The sequence below is a fragment of the Chlorocebus sabaeus genome, chromosome 12 (genome assembly GCF_047675955.1).
Source record: "Chlorocebus sabaeus isolate Y175 chromosome 12, mChlSab1.0.hap1, whole genome shotgun sequence".
Classification (NCBI taxonomy): Eukaryota; Metazoa; Chordata; class Mammalia; order Primates; family Cercopithecidae; genus Chlorocebus; species Chlorocebus sabaeus.
Genome location: NC_132915.1, coordinates 108191853 through 108210876, shown reverse-complemented (window position 1 = coordinate 108210876; position 19024 = coordinate 108191853). Strand labels below are relative to the sequence as shown.

Sequence of the window (19024 nt, the reverse complement as noted above, 5' to 3'; positions counted from 1 at the left end):
TCTCTGTGCCTGAAAATAGCTCTAGCAGTAGGAGATGGAGAGAGCTAGGGAGATTTAAGCCTACCTTGCTGGAGTTTGTCTCTGAGTTGTAAAGTTCTATTTTTCCTTGTTTTTGTAGGAAAGAACAGCAGTGTTTCAGGAATTTTCACATTCCAGAAGAGGCGTCCTTCTTTGCACGGTACGTATCGTCCTGTCTTCCATGCGACGGCTGATACATTTCTGTGATGGCTGTGCAATTTTTTGTCTCTTGACAGTTTGTGCTGTAGTCAGTCCTACAGGGCCCAGGAACACTAGGGGCCCCTTGGTGGGGCTGGCCTCTTTGCACTTCTTTCTTGTTACCTGACAGGGCCACAGATAGCCAGCCACCACCGTGCAGAAGACTTGGCAATTTGCTCACTAATAGTGGCAGCTGTTGGTCTGAAAATGTGTGAATCTTGGAGATTTCTATCCACCCAAAACTTGTAAATTACAGCTATCGGGAGTAATTAGAGCTGAGAAAGTCTTTCCACAACAAAATGACTCTGCTTGCCTCTGCTCACCTTTTCTTAAAGGAAAATTGGTGCATTTGGGCCAATTTTATTTGCTGTTGTCTCTGACTGTCATTTGCCCTGTGATTTCAGGGCCAGCTCCCTCAGCCTCAGGCTCTGCAGTCCTGGATAGCTGCCTCCTCCAGCACAACACTGACCTTTTAAACTCATGCCTCTTGTGCTCTTTCGAGATTAAAAACTCACACCTTCAGTGTTCTGTCCCCACCGCCCGGGGATTCACTTTACCGTAGTTGTTCCTATCTCCAAAGATTAAAATGCCGTCTCTGTTCCATCTTGGATGATGTAACTTAATCCCCAGCTGGTTATTGGAGAAGTTCCTATATATACAGTAATGAAATTGTACTATAAATTTAGTCAATCCAGTGAACAAGTGCTGGGTAGAAACAAAGATGCTAAGCTGTTTGAATGCCCATCTAGGCCACGTTTGATGCAAGTACTTTTTAAGGAACTTGTATTCCATATTCACTATTAAAGGCAATGGAGACTTTTCTGTCTAAGTGTTGAGTTTCTATATGAGTGCAGCATGGTTTCTTGTGTGTATATATATGTGTGCTCACCTGCAAGAGGGGGCTTGTTGGTAACCTGCTTATCACAGTGTCGGTTCTCATGTGTGTGAGGCAAACAGTGGCTCTGCTGACACTCATTCAGGCCTGAGAGCTGTCACCATGGAATGCTTGCCTACTGAGGAGATCTGTGTCTGACCAAGTCACAGACACAGAGGCCCTTTATGAGACCCATCCACGAGTCAGATGCTCAAGCTTGTTCTAAAGCCAGCTTTATGCATGGCCTATAGTGAAGATAAATTCTAAATAATCTACTTAAATAAATTTTTTGGGCCAGGTGCAGTGATTCACGCCTACAAGCCCACCACTTTGGGAGGCCAAGGTGGGAGGATCGCTTGAGCCCAGGAGTTCACGACCAGCCTGAGCAACAATATAGCAAGACCCCGTCTCTACAAAAAAAATTAAGGACTAAAAATTAGCCAGGCATGGTGGCACGTGCCCGTAGTTCCAGCTACTTAAGAGGCTGAAGCGGGAGGATCACTTGAGCCTAGAAGGTCGAGGCTACAGTGAGCTGTGATTGCACCACTGCATTCCAGCCTGAGCAACAGAGTGAGACCTTGTCTCAAAAGAAAAAAGGCGGGGGAAAGAAATTTGTCAACAGTCCTTATTATATCTAACAATACTTTGTGGAACCTGACCCCTGTTTGTCTCTTTTCACCCTACTCCCCCTTGTTCCCTACCCTTCAGCAAAACAGCCCCCTCTTTCAGTCCTCGAATATATCATCTGGCTTTTTCTGGCTTTGGGGCCTTGGTTCATGCTAGTCCCTCTGCCTGGAACACTACCATGATTTTGACTAAACCGTCCTTAGGTCTCCCCTTAAATTTTATGTCTTCAGAGAAATGAAACTCAGGAGCCCCCTGTTCTTCCCCATGAGGCCGTCCCAGTGCACCCTTCATTTCTTCACCGTAATGCTCATCCCGCCTGGTCTGCGTACCTTCCCAGCCAGTCGTAAGCATCGTGAAGACAAGGACTGTGATTTGTTTGCATTTCTATCCCAGTGTCTAGCACAGAGCAGGCACGCAGTAGGTGCTTGGTTTTGTAGATCGAATTGGGGCCGATAGATGGGGCCCAGGAAACTCGATGTTGAGGGCTACCAGTGTGTGTGTTTTTCTAAAGACAAACATTAATAGACTTGCTCATTGGGAATGGGTTTTTCATTCCTCTGGTGTTATCTGGGAAGTGAATGTTCTGGACCGTCAAAATAGCAGTAGGAACCTTTGGGGTGGAGTTCAGGTTATGATAGGAACAGAATATTTTATCTTTGACCCATAACATGCTGGATTTATCCCTCGGAAATTGTTGAGTCTCCTAGTATGCAAACGCATTATAGACATGGGTGAGCTGTAAGCCTTAAAGAAAACTCCAGGTATCTGAAGTTCCGTTGTTTGTATTTTTAGTAGCTCTGCATGGAAGAGAAGATTAGTCTTTCTGAAATAGTTAATATAATTCTTGGTGAGGTCAAAAGCATACGATCACTTTCCTTGTTCTGTCTATCTGATGATACCTGCAGGCACATGGTATCAGCTAGACAAAGAATGCCATTGTCTTGGCAAAGCACACTACCTCCCAGCCCTCTGCGCCCTGCCAGTCCCGGGTGCCACCTGTAAAGAAAACTCCCTCGCCCACAGCCTGATTTCTCTAAAGCCCTCAGTCTTTGTTCATTTTCTAGTCCAGGTCACTCCAGCTTGCTGATCTTCTGGGAGCTCTCTTTGCTGTGTAGTGAGGATGACTGGAGAAGAGCTGCGTGGGGTTCGTTTCTCTCGGTTGCTGGGCCAGAACAGGAGCGCAGGTTCCCAGTCATGGGAAGTCCTTCACTTCCTCTTGGTGTTCCTGCCCCTTCTGCCATGCTTGTTTGCTCTAGCTGACGCTTCTGGCATATGAGAGCTTTGGGGCGAGTGGGATGCACACACTGTAATAGATCATGCCTGGGTCGGGGGAGATGCTGCCACTCTGCGTCCTTTTAAGCAGCCTGTTGCTTGCCAGGCTATCTGAACGCTCTCCAGGAGCCTCCTTGGTGTTAATGAGGAACGAGGGCCACTTCAGGACGAGACAGATGGAGAACTGGCTTCTTTTGATAAAGAGGAATCGTGTTGTTAATCGTTACGTGGGGATTTTCCCCCCTTTATACTGTGCCTTTTGCCATTTTAATTTATCATCCCGAGATCCTTTTAACAAGGCCAGAATGAATGTCTTTATGAAAATTTGGAAATAGCGATGTGCCCACACAAAAGTTCACAATTATGCTATTTCCTTTACTGTTACAAAGTCCCCCACCCCATTTTCCTTCCTGCTAGGAACAGTTAAGGGTGCATGTGTGTGTTTTATTTCATTTTAATGATAAACATCTCAAAAACAGGGACCTTTTTAATTTCATGCAGCTCTCAAGCCCTGATACGTGGCTTTGTGTACTGTTGCTGTTGAGTAAAGGTGTGACTATGGTAAGATGGAGTCTAGGCAAAGCTTAGTTGGGGGCAAAAGAAATCAGTTTGTGAAAGACGAGGAATCCTCACACATTCACAATGTAATTTTGTGTCTTCTGGAAAACGAGATCTAAGAAAAAGCCAAGGTAAGTAGGAAGTAGGGATGAGCAGAAACGAGGCGTTGGAAGTTCAAAGCCCACTTTCCCAAGTGGAGTTAAGCAACCAAAGGGATCAGGTATCAGACACTGGATTATGTGCAAAGTGTTATTTCCTCCTGCTTATAGTGAAGAACTCACCCTAAGCCAGAGGAAAGGAACCTGGTTTTTAATACCATCATTATGCTGATGAGTTGATAAACAGAAGTACCACTGACTGGCCGGAAAATGGAGTTTCTGAGCCACCTGATTTTCAGGCTGGTACTAGGTTTTCTGTTGGTCTCCTGGTGGCTCTCCTTGGTTGTCCCTGGATGGAGTGCAGTCACCTTTTTCCCAGAAAGAAGATACCCGCAGCCCCTGCTGGGTGCCGACTGTCCCTCGGCGTCCTCCTTGGCTGTCCAGCGCACGCATTTCTTTTTCAGAAGATGTACCTAGATCACCTGTGCTGCTTTCCTCCACCTTCTCAGTATTTTTTTCCGCTTGAAGCATACTGTTCTGTCTGTGCCGTTCTTAATTTCCTCTCCTCCTGGGAAATTTCCACCATGCCAGGAGGCTAGGAGACAAAGGAGATAAGGCTGTGAGAGTCACAGAATGTCAGTTCTTTGCCCCAAATAAATGTAGACTTTCGTGCTCTTCTCTGGGGTATGCTTTTTAGGTAAAGTTGATCTTTTTCATTTTATTTTGTTTGTGTTAACGGAAAGATCATTTGGAGATTGTTTGCTGTTTACTCAGTTACGCTAACTCATGTTGCCAGTTTTTTGGCGGCTCCAGCCAAGATCTCTCGCCTCTGACAGCTTCTGCACTCTCTCCTTCCTCCTCTGATTACGCAGCCCAATCTGTCACCCGGACAACGGGGGCCTGGACCCTGCTGATGGCTTTCCACACACGGCAATAATGACTTTTGGCAGGCCGGGAAGGCGTCAGAGGCGAGTGTGCTGCGTCCCTTCTCAGAGAGACGGCAGGCCCCCTCTCCCTGTTAGTAAAAGCACTTTGTGAGGTTCTTGGGTAAATAAATGAGTCATTTTAATCCAACTGACAGGCTGGCACCTGAGCAAGCTGCCTTCCATCTGTACTCCTAGGTCTCATGGAGGCAGCCAATTGTCAGGCCCAGGGCCTTCAAGGCCTCACCGTTGAGTGTCTTTCAGAACTGACTTTAGCAATTCTTTTGCCCTAATTAGCTTAAAGGAATAAAATGAAGCTACATCTAAGTCCTAAGAGCAGACAGAACAGAATCCTCTGCCGAGTCTTGGTGGGTCATGATCTCCTGTTGATCTGATGTAGCTGGCTGACTGTGCTCCAGGGAAATGGAGCCTCTGCTGCTTCCCTGCGACCTCTCCCAGGGTGGGGCGGGGGCAGAGAATGAGATGTGATGGAGGAGGAGAGTACAGAGACATTCAAGTCACTTCTCTGCCTAATTGCCATCATACCAGTTCTTACTTCACCAGGGTAAGTGAGATTTATAGAATCTCAAGAATACTGAGATTTGTAGGTCTCAAGATATTTGTCACATTACATGGTCTCATTTGATCTTAGCAACAACCTCATGATGTACATAGCATGGTTCTCCCAGCCATTTTCTAGGCGGGGCAGCTGAGGCTCAGCTTGCTGAACTGACCCACGCGGATTGGACAGCCCCTAAGTGGGACTGGAGCAAGCAGTCCAGTTCTCTCTTCCTAGACCAGGACTTGCCTTTCTTTCTCCTTATTCACTGTGGTAGCCTAAAGAAATGGCTGAGTTAAATCTGGGGGAGAGAAAACAAGGAGTATTGGGCAGCGGTTGGCCGTCAGTGAGGTTCCCCCAACAACACGCATTAGTGGGAGACCTGAAGATTGTGTCTTAGCCTGTTGTCCAGAGCTAGGTCATCTAAGTAGGAAATAGAACCTTGAAGACACAATGACAGTCTGCCGGCGTCCTTCATCACTCACTGTTGCAGTGTGTTTGGACTCACAGTGAGTTTCATGAACATCACACATTATTTTAGAGTCTTTAGAGTCTTAGTGTTTGCTGGTTGAATTTACTAAGCCAATGAGTGTTAAATTTTTTACAAGGCCTGTCTGTGAAGCTCGAGCAGCCCGTGCCTACATATATCTCCCACTGCAGGGCACTTAAAGAAATCAGTTCTTCACAAGAGCTTTGCAGATGTAAGAACTCATCAGTGTTTCTAAAAACATAAACTGTAGTTGGTGTAGAAAGCCGCTCCCGCTCCCCTTTAGATAGAGAACATCCTAAATTGTGTTCTCAAAGGCATCAGCTCTGCAGCATCGGCCTTCAGCTTCCAGAACCTGTGGGAGCTGTCTGAAAACACTTTGTGGGTGGTTGACACACTTTTAGTACATTTAACTTCTGCTTACACACTTACAAATGCAGCCTAGCCAGCATTCAAAGGAAACCCGCAAATCTGAGGTACGAGTGAAGGCAGACAAATCCTGAGGTACCCTCAGTGGTCCTTCTGGGAGAGTGATGGTGGGGTGGTATCTCCCCCAAGTCCTGCCTCTGACCCTGGGGGAAGCAGGAATGTGTTTCTTTTTTCTTTTTTTTGAGACAGAGTTTTGCTCTTGTTGCCCAGGGTGGAGTGCAATGGTGCAATCTTGGCTCATTGCACCCTCCACCTCCCGGGTTCAAGCAATTCTCCTGCCTCTGCCTCCGAAGTAGCTGGGACTACAGGCACGCACCACCATGCCTGGCTAATTTTTGTATTTTTTGTAGAGATGGAGTTTCACCATGTTGGTCACGCCGGTCTCGAACTCCTGACCTCAGGTGATCCACCTGCCTCAGCCTCCCAAAGTGCTGGGATTATAGGTGTGAGCCACTGCGCCCACTGGGAATGTGTTTCGTATAGTACTTCACATAGTATTATTGTTTTTCAAAACAGCTATGTATAGGCCGGGCACAGTGGCTCACACTTGTAATCCCAGCACTATGGGAGGCTAAGGCGGGCGGATCACGAGGTCGGGAGATCGAGACCACTGCACTCCAGCCTGGGCAACAGAGCGAGACTCTGTCTCAAAAAAAAAAAAAGAAAGCTATGTACATCTGAATCCTTTGTGATACCTAACAGTGGGTGAGGGGTGGGCTGTTTTTACAGAAGTATCCCAGAGCTGTGAAATGGAAGGAAGGAATGATAGACTTAAAGAATCATCAAGGTAACAGTATAGACAAGGGCCATCAGTCAATGCTAAAAGCCTTGGTTGAAAGGTTTTAGGAAACAGGACCATGTTATTCGCATGGTCTCAAAGTGTCACTCCCCAGTTACTCGTTACAAAGGAGAAAGTCACCTTCCTAACAGAGGGACCCATACAGGACAGACTGCCCCAGTGTGTTTCCCGACATGGAACCGTGGGAAGCGCACACCACCCTGTGAGGTGGTTTCTGCCAGAAAGCCTAACCAGAACCTTACCATGAGGAAGCAGTTAGACAAATCCAGTTGTCTGATATCCTCAGGAACATTTTGATGTTCTTAAAAAATGACAGACATCGAAAAACTAAGTAAGTCAATCAAAGGCAGGGGTATGGTTCCAAACAAAAGAAGTCTACAGAGACATAGCGGAGTGCGTGATCTACCATCTGACCCTAGTTTAGGAAGAAAAACAACTGTAAAAGGCATATTAAGGCGTGGTGGCTCATGCCTGTAATCCCAACGCCTTGGGAGGCTGGGATGGGAGGATCGCTTAAGCCCAGGAGTTGAAGACCAGCCTGAGCAAAAAGAATCTAGATTAGCCGGGTGTGGTGGAGCTTGCCGGTAGTCGTCCAGCTACTCAGGAGGTTGAGGCCAGAGCGTCACTTGAACCCAGGAGGTTGAGCCTGCAATGAGCAGTGGTTGTACCACTGTACTCCAGCCTGGGCAACAGAATGAGACCCCATCTTTAAAAAAAAAAAAGACATCTTAGGTACAGTTGGAGAAATTTGAATATGGACTGTTGATTAGAAAATGCTATTCCATGTTAAATTTCTGAGGTGTGATAATAGTGTTGTGGTTATGTAGATCAGTGTCCTTTTACTTAGGAGGTATGTGTTAAAGTATTTAGGTTTAAAATGTCATGATGTTTGCAACCGACTTTCAGATGGTTCAGAAAAATGTGCTTGCATATGTGTATGTGTGTGGGGGCATAAGTAGATAGATGGAACACAGATGGGCCAAAGACTGGCGGTGGCGGAATCTAGATGAAGGAGTTACATCTGTATCTCCTTAATCTAGGTTGCACTAGTCTTTTAACTTTTCTGTAGGTTTAAATTTTTCTAAATAAAAATTGTAGGGGAAATGATAAGAATTCATTGTTAAAAGAAAGCCAAACACAGAGAGAAAAGTAAAAATCCCCCTAGATCCTTCCATCCAGGGATAACCACAGTTGGTGGTTTTGTGAGCTTCCATCAAGGTATTGGTTCTCCATCTGCCTATTTAATGTGTTTTGGGTGTTGTTACCCCTCCTTTATTTTTCTTGAACTTTTTTCTTGAAGAAACCAGATCATTTGTCTTTTAGAATACCCTACATTCAGGATTTGGCTAATTGTGTCCTCATGCTGTTCAACATGTTCCTCTTTCCCATACTTCCTGTAAACTAGTAGTTGGATCTAGAGACTTGATTAGATTTAGGTTCTAGGTTTCAGGTTTTATTTTGTTTGGTGAGAATATGTCATAAGTGATACTCTGTATTTCCTATAGTGACAGCTGTTTATCTTTTTAAATTATGCCAAGACACTTCCACCATCTGAGTCAAAAGTATCAAGGTTCATTAAAGAAAGTGTAGCTTCTGGGCCAGACGCGGTGGCTCACGCCTGTAATCCCAGCACTTTGGGAGGCCGAGGCGGGCGGATCACGAGGTCAGGAGATTGGGACCATCCTGGCTAATATGCTGAAACCCTGTCTCTACTAAAAATACAAAAAATTTGCCGGGCGTGATGGCGGGCGCCTGTAGTCCCAGCTACTCACCTGTAGTCCCTCCTACTCGAGGCAGGAGAATGGCGTGAACCTGAGAGGCAGAGCTTGCAGTGAGCCGAGACCGCACCACTGCACTCCAGCCGGGGCGACACAGCGAGACTCCATCTCAAAAAAAAAAAAAAAGAAAAGAAAAAAGAAAAAGTGTAGCTTCCATCTTTGTTCTGTCCTTCCTCTTTTCTTCCTCCCCTGGCGGTAACGATTTGTTTGAGCTTTGGGAGTTCTTCCCACCATGATTTCCTACTGAAATATGAGCAAATATGTTTGTATTTTCCCAACTTCTTACACAAGCATACTAGACACTCTCAAAATATATCCTAGAGTCTCCATATCCGTATATAGAAATCTTTGTTCTTTTTATAGCTGTATAGTACTGTTACATGAGATATTGCTGTATTTTATCGAACCTGTCTTCTTCTGGTCGACAGTTTTTTTCTAGATCTATAATCATATATGGTGCTGAAATGAATGGCCTCATGCCCATATCATTTTGTATTTTTGTCAGTGTATCTTTTTTTGGATGGACTTCTGGAAGTGATACTGCTCTGGGTCAAGAGCGAATGCACATGTAATTTTGCTAGATACTACCAAATTCCCTGCCATAGGGATTCCCACCAGCAGCATATGAGGGACATAGGATCATTTTTGATGGTGGAATGCGGTATAATATAATATGGCCTTGAAAAAGCAAAGCAGACCTGGATTCGAGGATTGTTTCCACTTCCCAGCTGTGTGTCCCCAAACAAACTACTTAATCTCTCTTAACTTTGGTTTTCTCATCTGTCAGATGGGGGTAATAGTTGTTTTGAGGATTAGTCAAGGCAACGCAGGTAAAGATCTCAACGCAGTGTGTGTGGTGGATAGTAAGTGTTCAGTAAATGTTGACTGGCACACTCTCATTATGACTGTTATTCTTGAAGAATGAATCCTGAGTGCAAATGTTAGCTAAAGTCAGAGAAATTCCCACTTTCCAGTCTGCTGGAATGGTGAGAGCCTAGAGAGAGTAGAGAATTTTTGCTCTTTGGGTGGAGACTAGTTGAAAAGATACATAAAATTAAAAAATAAATCTCCATTGCTTTTATAATTTTTCAGCTCTCTAGCTAAGTCTTTGAAGTGATTAATGGGTTTGGCCTGTATTCTAATCCAGCCATCAGAAGAGACGGAGGATTGCTGGATCCTTGCTGCTCTCTGAGGCCAGAAAGCAAAATCCTCAGTAACTACTTTGCGCTTCACTCCCACAGCGAATGCCTTGAGGGGAGATGTTCGAGAACACACCTCAAGGCCAGCTTGTTGTTCCGCGTTGCTCATGGTTGTGGTGGGGGGATGATGATCCATGAATGTGTTCATCATCAAGTGTTTTTTCAAATAAAATGTGTGTTCAGAGTACTTTACATTACGCAACTGGTCATTACTGTTTAAGTTCCTAGGCTAACCTGTCGATTCTTTTAGCAAAGGGTGTTGTGACTCCCTCATCAATGGATTCTGTAGCATTTGCCCCGAAATCAGAATTTTTAACCACAAGAGGACTGCAGTGGGTCCCCGAGCCCCCCTGAAGTTGTATGCAGTGTGTGTGTATGTGTGTGTGTGTGTGTGTGTGTGTGTACTGGGCATACACATGTATGCCCGAATGTGTGTGCACTGTGGGCGGGTGAACTCTCAGAGTTTGTGTTAAATTATCAGACATATCCAGGACCCCAGAAAGATTCAGAAACTCAGTGTTAAACCATATTCTTTTCTTTTTAAAGGATGTTGCAGCTCGGGGCTTAGATCTCCCTCAAGTCACGTGGATTGTTCAGGTAATTTTTTAGTTGTTAAGGTGTAAGCTTGAGGCAGGAATATATGAACATGAGTAGATGCATTGGCTTTAAGTAGAATAATTATTATTATCCTCTTGGGTGTTGCCCTGGTAACCAGGCAGCAAACCAGCCTTATCTGTACAATTCCCCTGACATCTTTCCTTAACCCAGCCCACCTCACCACTGCAGCAAAACAGCCAGAATGTGCGTTCACGAGAGGGAGGTGGCAGGCTCTCCTGCTTCTAAACTAATTCATGTCACAAACCAAAATTTCAACAATCTGAAAACAACAGGAATTACTTCAGCCCCTGGGAGGCCTCATTGTGTCCAGAAGGAGATGGCTCAGCTGTCCTGAGAGCCATGTCCATGTACATTGACCTGCAGGGAGCAATTAAGTTCCTGACAGCATCTTACACATACCTCTAGCCTTAGACGCTTTGCCAGAGGGTACAGGTGTTAGCACTAGAGTCTGGTGGTTTTAGTTTTGTTTTTTCTTTTCATTAGTCTACAGAATGGTATTTTTAAGCCCTTCTGCGTGGGGGCTGGGGGACACGTGCCCTGTTGACATGAGTCATGGTTTATTCACATTTTAGTGGGATTGCATGCTTGTCACTGGCCAGGATGTCTGATCTGCTCCCTGCAGATGATCACTTTAGAACTGGAGGTGTTGTGTCTTCTTTCCTGCTGGCCACAGAGTGAACTGAAGATAAGGCAATGATGATTTTAATGTACGGGAGGCCAGACATACAGAATTGATCATTTAGAGCTTATATTATGAATATTGATTCATTTCATATGCTTAGCCTCCCATACATTATATTCATCTTGGCCCTCATCTTTTTGATTTGTGTAGCATCAAAGGGAAAAAAAAGGAAGAATGAGTGGATGGTCAATTAGCTTTAATGATGACAGAGTTATTGCCAAAGAAAACATAAAGTGCTGTGCATTATCCATCGTAATGAGTGATAGAGTCTGCTCTTTTCTCTGAGTTGGCGGTGCTCTCCATGCAAGCAGAAGCAGTGTCCTACCTGCAGGGAGCCTGCCCCTCACCTGCCCACATTCTGTAGAATGGCCTTCATTCTAAAGGACTGAATGGGGCTGCTACAGGCTGGTGGGGACCAGCTCCTGGGGCCTGCTCCTGGTGGCAGGCTGGTGGGGACCAGCTCCTGGGGCCTGCTCCTGGTGGCCTGGCAACAGAGGTAGACTCTGCCCACAGAGCAGGGAGCCCCTTCGTCCTTATGCCCTCCAGTGTCCTCTGGACACCTCACCCTATGGCCTTGTCTTCCAAGGAAGTAGGCCAAGGTCATGTGATCATCCTGGAGAAATGTACCCCCACCTGCCTACATTTTCACCTCATCCAGTCACCACAGTGAAAAGATGCAAATCAGAAAATGAAGAGACCTGTGGAGAAGTAAAATTAAAAAGGAGATATTGGGATGAGAAGACGTCTCGTTTATTGGAAACTTGGCCACTGTTCACATTTACGTGTCAGAGCCTTGTTATTTCCAATGAAGCCAGGAGTTTCAGGGTTGAGTGACTTCTCCTTATGATTGTGTTAGGGTAACCATAGCACCAGGATTTAATTCTTGGGATACCTGGAGGCAGGTGAGGGGTATTGCACTTCCAATTAATGGCAGTCCCTTGATCTATGAATGCCTTCATTTTTGTTACCCTTTTTAGTACAACGCTCCATCTTCACCTGCAGAATACATCCACCGGATTGGAAGAACCGCCCGGATTGGCTGCCATGGGAGCAGCCTGCTCATTTTGGCTCCTTCGGAGGCAGAATATGTCAACTCGTTGGCTTCTCACAAAATCAAGTGAGTCAGAAACCTGAATGGGGTTTCTGCTGATCTCACCTAATTAACTTTCAGTCGCTTTTTACAGTGGATGGGCCTTGTAAGCTGACGAAGAGCCATTAACCCTTGTGATCCCTAAATGAGTCCCAGAATAGCCAGTGGCAAAAACTAAAACCCTTAATATCCTCACCACATGACAGTTTTCATTGCATTGCCAGACTAAGTCATAGGGCGATCTGTTGTACTTGGTTTTCTTTTAGAGAGCTGTGTTTTGTTTCTCCTGCTGTAAAGATAAGTATGCACCATCTTCACAGCTTCTGAAAGGCCTTTTATTCACAACTTTTATTTCTTAAAATTAATGGTTTGTATCTTCAAAGTTGATTTGTCTTTTAAAGAAATAATACTTTTTACTTACCACACAATTTCCCTCCCCCAGGAATATAAACCCAGGAGAATTGATTTTGAGGCTATTGAAATCCATACTACACTCACAGCCAGGACGTTCAGCCGCCATCCTGTGTGTCACAGTTCAGCACCTCACACCCCTGCTTTAGTAAAGCCCTGGATTCCAGATCTGGCGTGCCATGAGCACACAGCTCAGCTCTGCTGTAAATGGGATAGTCTTACTTCCTTTTCCTTGCCCAGCCCTGTGTTTTATGTAAAACATCAGATAGAACTGCAACACTGTTTTCTCCCCTAAAGTACAGTGCTAGAACAAAGCACTGCATTCTTCATTGGAATGGAAACATCCTAGCAGGCAGCCTGGAGGCCTGTTAGGGGTGCAGCCCACTCAGTCGCAGGAGCTGTGTGTGGCTATCCCCACCATACCTGCCCCATTTCCCACCAGCAGAACTCCACCTCTCATGCTAGTAAGGCTTTTCAAAACTCAAGGTTGTTAGTGTGAACACTTATGGACTGAGGCTCATTCAGAAAATGTGTCGTGTGTCGTGCAGCGTTGCGGGAGGAAGGAAGCTACTCCTGGTTGTAATGTCAGGGGGGCCAAAATATAGTTTGGGTTTTCCTTTCTTCAGTGTGTTCCTTATCTTAACACAGTCTGTCAGTTGAAAGAGTGGTTTTTGTTTGTTAAGGAAGATGTGCATATTGTATCTTATTAGTGAAAGAAATCTCATACAGATCAGTCCCTTTTCACCCAGCACCGCTTCTCCGGCTGAGTTCTGAGCTCCCTCAGCTGGAGGCTGGCTGGCCTCTCTTTGCGGCCCTTTCAGCATCGAGGCTGACACCCATCATGCAGGTGTACCAGGAACCTGGGGAAGGTGAAGTGCAAGCCCGCTGGCACAGCTGGTTTCCTTTCCTCCCTGACCCTGTTCTCACAGGCTGGGAGCCCGTCACAGTGCTGCTGGTGGCTGCGTTTCCTGTCATAGGAATTTGTGTACCTGCAGAAAGCATCTTCAGAATTTTGTGTTGTGGCCCCACGATAGAAAATGTAGTCAGCACACCGTAACAGCCTGTCAGTCGCTCCACACTTCTTTTCCTCTTCCTTCCATTCTAGAGCTACAAATTCCATTCTCCCGTTCCTTGCTGGCTGCAGCTCTCTGGATGTTCCCCCACGCTCGTTCACTTTAACATGACCTCTTCCTAAGAAAAATGAGTGACAGCAATTACAGAGTCCAATGATAATTGTCTAATGCTAGAGTTAACAGCAGACGTGCCTCTCTCTGTTCTCTTTATTTTTCTCCAATAACACGTTCAAGTAGATTGCTATGAAGGGCTCAAATATAAAATTGAAAAGGGAAAACAGTGATTAGCAGAGGCACGAAGTATTAGGGAGTCAGGTATATTTTAAAGACATAACAAATACCGTCATCTGCTGTGATGATCTTGTCTGGAAAAAATAGTGTGCCCTCATTTACATGACTCCCTTTTTAATCCCACGTTAGAAGGAAGACAACTCAGTGACAACGCCACCTCTTCCGAAAGGAGGAAGTGTAGGCCTTTTGGGGAGGGACTCTGCAGGGTGGTGGAAGAGCATTTGCGTGAGGAGGGAGGGTCCTTGTGTGAGCCCCACTTCACTGGTGTCTGCCCTGAAAACTCACTTGTGAGGGGCCTGGGCCTGGACCGCTGCCTGCCTCGTGGGCGCGCTGTAATCAACTTAAACAGACATCAGAATCTGGGTTATTACGTTGCAGTCATGCATTGTTCTTCCCAATTTCTGTTTGAGGAAAGGCTCTACATTGGCTATATCTATACGTGAACTATTTCTTTGACTTAATGAAAAAAAAAAAACCGTATTAACCATTTGCAAAGTGTGCAGTGGGAAGAAGCAGACTTGAACATTTTTAGAACCCAAAAGGTCCACTCCTAAATATTTTTTGAGGAGGAGGAAGCATGTACATGTTTCGTGCCTGAGAACATGAGAGCCAGGCAGAGGGGCGCTGGGAGGGCTGAGGCATCACAGGGCAGATTGGAGAAGGCAGGCCGAGGCTCTCGGCAGCAAGGCCCAGCACGACAAATGGCCACCCGCCTTCCTAGACCAAGGGCTGCGGTGCTTGCCCTGGCAGTTGAATGGAGCAGACAGGGCAAGAGACAGGTTCCTGGGCCATTGCCACCTCTGTCTAGATGCTCAGAACTTTGCTTCTGCATTCTTTTGACTTCTCTGTATTTGTCAACTTCTTAACTTTTTTCTGCCTCCCCTTTAAATGTGTTTCTAATGAAAATCATCATTGGTTTATTAAAATGTAAATGCTTCATCAAAACATGTATTTCTTAGATCAGGCATAAGACAGTTCCCTGAATTTATTTATTTATCCATCTCGTTTCATACTAAGGTGGGGTGATTCAGATCTGTTGATGGACCCATAAATAATCATAGTAGATTTGCTTTGTTCCTCAGAAGCAGCAATTTCTTAGGAAGAGGAAGAAGGCCCTTTGAAACTGTAAATCACTTCAGTTCCCTCTCAGCTCCCGTGTGCTTGGGGTGTGTGGTCCCCCGACATCGCCAGGTGGACACGCAGCATACGAGCCGCGCTCCGGCTGGAATATCAGCACATGCATTTGAGAACACTGCCTTTCTGTGGCTGTTTAGCTTTTTATATTCCTGAATGCAAGTGGCATGATTCTTTTTTCTTTCTGCTTCAAGATTTGACTCCAAGTTCTTGCGTTTCTTTTACTTTTGTGTTTTTCCTCTTTTTCTCTCAAGAAAAAAGTGATGAATAGAAGCAAATCAGATAGACCAAGAAAAAGATGGGACTGGGCTATGTTTTCACCTTTCTTCAGGGTTCCAGGCACAAATGAGAGGGGAGTTCAATAGCCACGCATTCCTGTGTCCTATGAAAAGTAGATTTCCCATGAAGTCAGGGCACTCTCCCTCCGACTCCTGCCCTTTCAGAGCATGCTCTGCCTCCTCTGGCTGACTCTTGCTGCTGTAAAAAGGCTTCACTCATCCATAGGGCTGTGAGTTGGCAGCAGAGAGAGGATGCTGAGGGGTGAGGACTAGGGGTGTGCAGGGAGATGACACATTTCAGGTAAATCGCTGTCAGAGACGTGACATTTTCATTCATAGCCTTGTCAGAGTAACCTTTGGGTGAAAGGGGGAGAATTGTCTTCTCCCACCTAAGAGGTTGCCATTCATGTTTTAATTTGCTGTTACATTTTCAAAAAAAAAAAAAAAAGGAACATACAACAAAATCATTTGTCTTTTTATGATCTGTTTCCCCCCCAGAACTCCTCCTTCTCTTTCTGTTTCTCTTTCTCCCTGGGAAGTATCTTATCAGCAGCTCACGTTTCCTCCTTCATCTCTGACACGCAAGTCTCTCTCTGCTCCCTACATTCGAATGCTGTGGCCTTGCAGTCGATTGGATGAAGCGGAGGCTTTCCAGACGCCACTGCTAGGCAGGTCTGACTGTTTTGTTCTGGCTCCTGGTGGCTTCTGTTCCTGAGTGAAGCCCGAGTTCTTGTCTCAGTGCTTGGCACATGGCTCCGGGTTTGTCAGAGATCCTTGGGTCTTCACCCCTCAGTAATTAAGAGACAAGGGTAGTGAAGCTCCTTCAGGGTAGAAGAAGAAAGGGCAGTGCTGCTGTGGACAGGGCTTTGTGCCCTCGTTACCCTCACAGGGGTGTTTATCCCACAGTGGAGGATGTTGGCCACCCTTCTCTTTCCTTTTTTTTTTTCTCTTCAGTATAAACTACAGAGATCAAAATGCTTTCTATTTCACCATCATGTGCTCAAGGCAAGGGAGTTGATCAGTTGAGTGGGCGCACTTGTTTGGTATTCAAAATTTATTAAGAAATAATGACACAATCTCTATTAAGGAAATTCTAAATGTAGCCTCTTTTAAATTCATCAGGGAGGAAAGAAATTGTCAGGAATATCATCCTGTCCCTTTAATATCATAGAGGTCCCGTTCTCAATTCCTAAGGGTTTAGGAAAATATTTCCTTTCCTATGAAGGTGTCACTTCTACTTCATGTCTAATTAGCTCAAGAATAGGCCAGTTTTGTGCATCAAGGTCTTGGGTGTTTCTGAAAGAGCAAAAAGTTTACCTTGCTATGCCCTTCCCTTTACAGCGTTTCTGAGATGAAGATGGAAGATATTTTGTGTGTTCTGACGAGAGATGACCGTTTTAAAGGGAAACGATGGGGCGCCCAGGTGAGTTTTGTTATTTATTGTGCTTGCTGCCAACAGACATGACTCACTTGGGGTAGTAGAGGCTTTATGTATGGGTTACTTCCTCTGTCAAGCAAAACATTTATTTTAAGAACCGTGGACAGTAGATGAGGCCAAATCTTGTTTGTTTTTTTTTTTGTTTTGTTTTGTTTTGTTTTTTCTCGTCTTTGCTTCTGGATGCGTTTGCCACTCTCATCTAGTGAGTGGGCTACGGTCCATTCTGGAAGCCTGCCAGACAGCAGCAGGCTCCCCAGAAAGGAGGTCCAGGCCAGAATGAGTCTGGAGGCAGCTCCACACGCTCAGCCCCGGTGGTCCCTGTCCAGATTCTCAGCAACGACGGCTGCTTAGACCTGCCTATCCCAGACAGCGTGGAAGAAATAGGTATCTCTGTGTCTCCTTTCAGACGCACTTAGTTCATCCATTTTTTAATGTGTGTGTGCTATCCACAGAGGAAGAGTAAAGTTGAGATCATTAAGAAGAAAAATTTTTATTATCCATGCAGTTCCATATGGAGATTCTGAGCAGGTGCAGACAGCCCTGGACACCCTTTCCTGCTCCTTCTCTTAAGGCTGCACCCGACTAGACCGTTATTCCCTCACCCAATGCCACACCCTTACCCAGTATTCCCGTGTGTGGGTGCAGTGTTGCTATATGTAATTTTGTCTGTGAGATATTAATCACTTGAATATTTTACATTTGTTTTTGTGTGCCTGAGGATGGACCGGAAAATCAGGGCCAGATAGATCAAGCTTAAGAGTTTCTATCATGCTGTAGCATGTGCCTGTATTTGGATCATTATTCTCCCTGAGCAGGGAGGGACCCCGTTTCACTGACCCTGACTTAAGTTCCCTTGTTTTAGAGAGCATCTAAGGAAATGTATGTAATACCAGGAGAGGAAATAGCCATAGCCTGTGTTAGCAAAGTGTGTATTCCCAACCTAGGACTGTGCTGCACTCTTTACATGCACAGTCCCATTTAATCTAGCAATCTGAGAAGGTAGTGATGGCCCCAATTTACAGATGAGGAAACTGAGACTTAGAGAGGTGAAGGAACTTTCACAGGGGCACACCAATATGCTTTAGTCATTCTGGGATTTGCAGTCTTAACTTCAAAGCACATATATTTAACTGTATACCGATATGCCTTTATTAGTATTAACTAAACCAAGATAATTGAACTGAATCGTTTTTTAAATAAGGAAATGTTAGTCATTTTTAGAGGTGACATTTGATCAACAGTTAGTACCACAGCAAAGATCCCTGTGAACAATAAAAGCTATTAAAGCCTCCATTGGTCATCAGGTTACTTGAAGCAAGTCAGTATTTCATAGAAGACTCATAAGCCTCTGGACCACCCTTTCTTAATAGTTTGTTGTTAGGGTTGTTGACCTGTGGCCAGACAGATCTTCATTGGTCTTGGCACACTTCTGTTCTTTTCGAACTATCATAAATTCTAGTTAAGGGGTTTTTTGGGTTTCTTTTTTTCTTTTTTTTTTTCTTTTTTTTTTGAGATGGAGTCTCACTCTGTCACCCAGGCTGGAGTGCAATGGCGCAATCTCAGCTCACTGCAACCTCCGCCTCCCTGGTTCAAGCGATTCTTCTGCCTCAGCCTCCCGAGTAGCTGGGAATACAGGCACGTGCCACCACACCCACCTAATTTTTTTGTATTTTTAGTAGAGATGGAGTTTCACCATGTTGGTCAGGCTGGTCTCGAACTCCTGACCTCGTGATTCGCCCACCTCGGCCTCCCAAAGTACTGGTATTACAGGTGTGAGCCACCGCGCCTGGCCTTTTGGTTTCTTTTTTAATGTTCCCCCAGATACTTAATTATGGTTCCACGGCAGCTCTGTGGGATCAGCAGGGAGCAGATGGGGAGCTGATCGTGGAGGCAGTGTAGCAGAGTGGCTAAGAGCATGGCCTTAGGGTCACGTTACTCATCTGTCACCAGTGTGTGACCTTGGGCAGGGACTGGACCTTTCTAAGCCTCAGTTTCTTTCGAAGAGGCAGTGTAGCAGAGTGGCTAAGAGCACAGCTTCAGGGTCATGTTCCTCATCTGTCACCAGTGTGTGACCTTGGGCAGGTACTGGACCTTTCTAAGCCTCAGTTTATTTCGAAGAGGCAGTGTAGCTGAATGGCTAAGAGCACAGCCTCAGGTCACGTTCCACATCTGTCACCAGCATGTGACTTT

General features: G+C 45.4%; 1 protein-coding gene across 8 annotated transcripts in view; it reads left to right on the top strand.

Moving 5' to 3' along the window:
* DDX31 (DEAD-box helicase 31) overlaps positions 1-19024 on the top strand; it is a 136454-nt gene that overhangs the window by 28887 nt on the left and 88543 nt on the right. For 6 of the 8 annotated variants that reach the window (XR_012094898.1, XM_037994059.2, XM_037994058.2 and 3 more), the window contains exons 14-17: positions 119-178; positions 10366-10416; positions 12097-12236; positions 16738-16819. Coding sequence is in view for 7 of the 8 variants with exons in the window: in XM_037994059.2 (XP_037849987.2) it covers positions 119-178; positions 10366-10416; positions 12097-12236; positions 16738-16819 (333 nt within the window). In the remaining variant the exon portion in view is untranslated. Of the gene's footprint in view, positions 1-118; positions 179-620; positions 1039-10365; positions 10417-12096; positions 12237-16737; positions 16820-19024 lie in introns of those variants that run through there. The other 2 variants (XM_073022037.1, XM_073022036.1) reach the window with 2 other exon arrangements.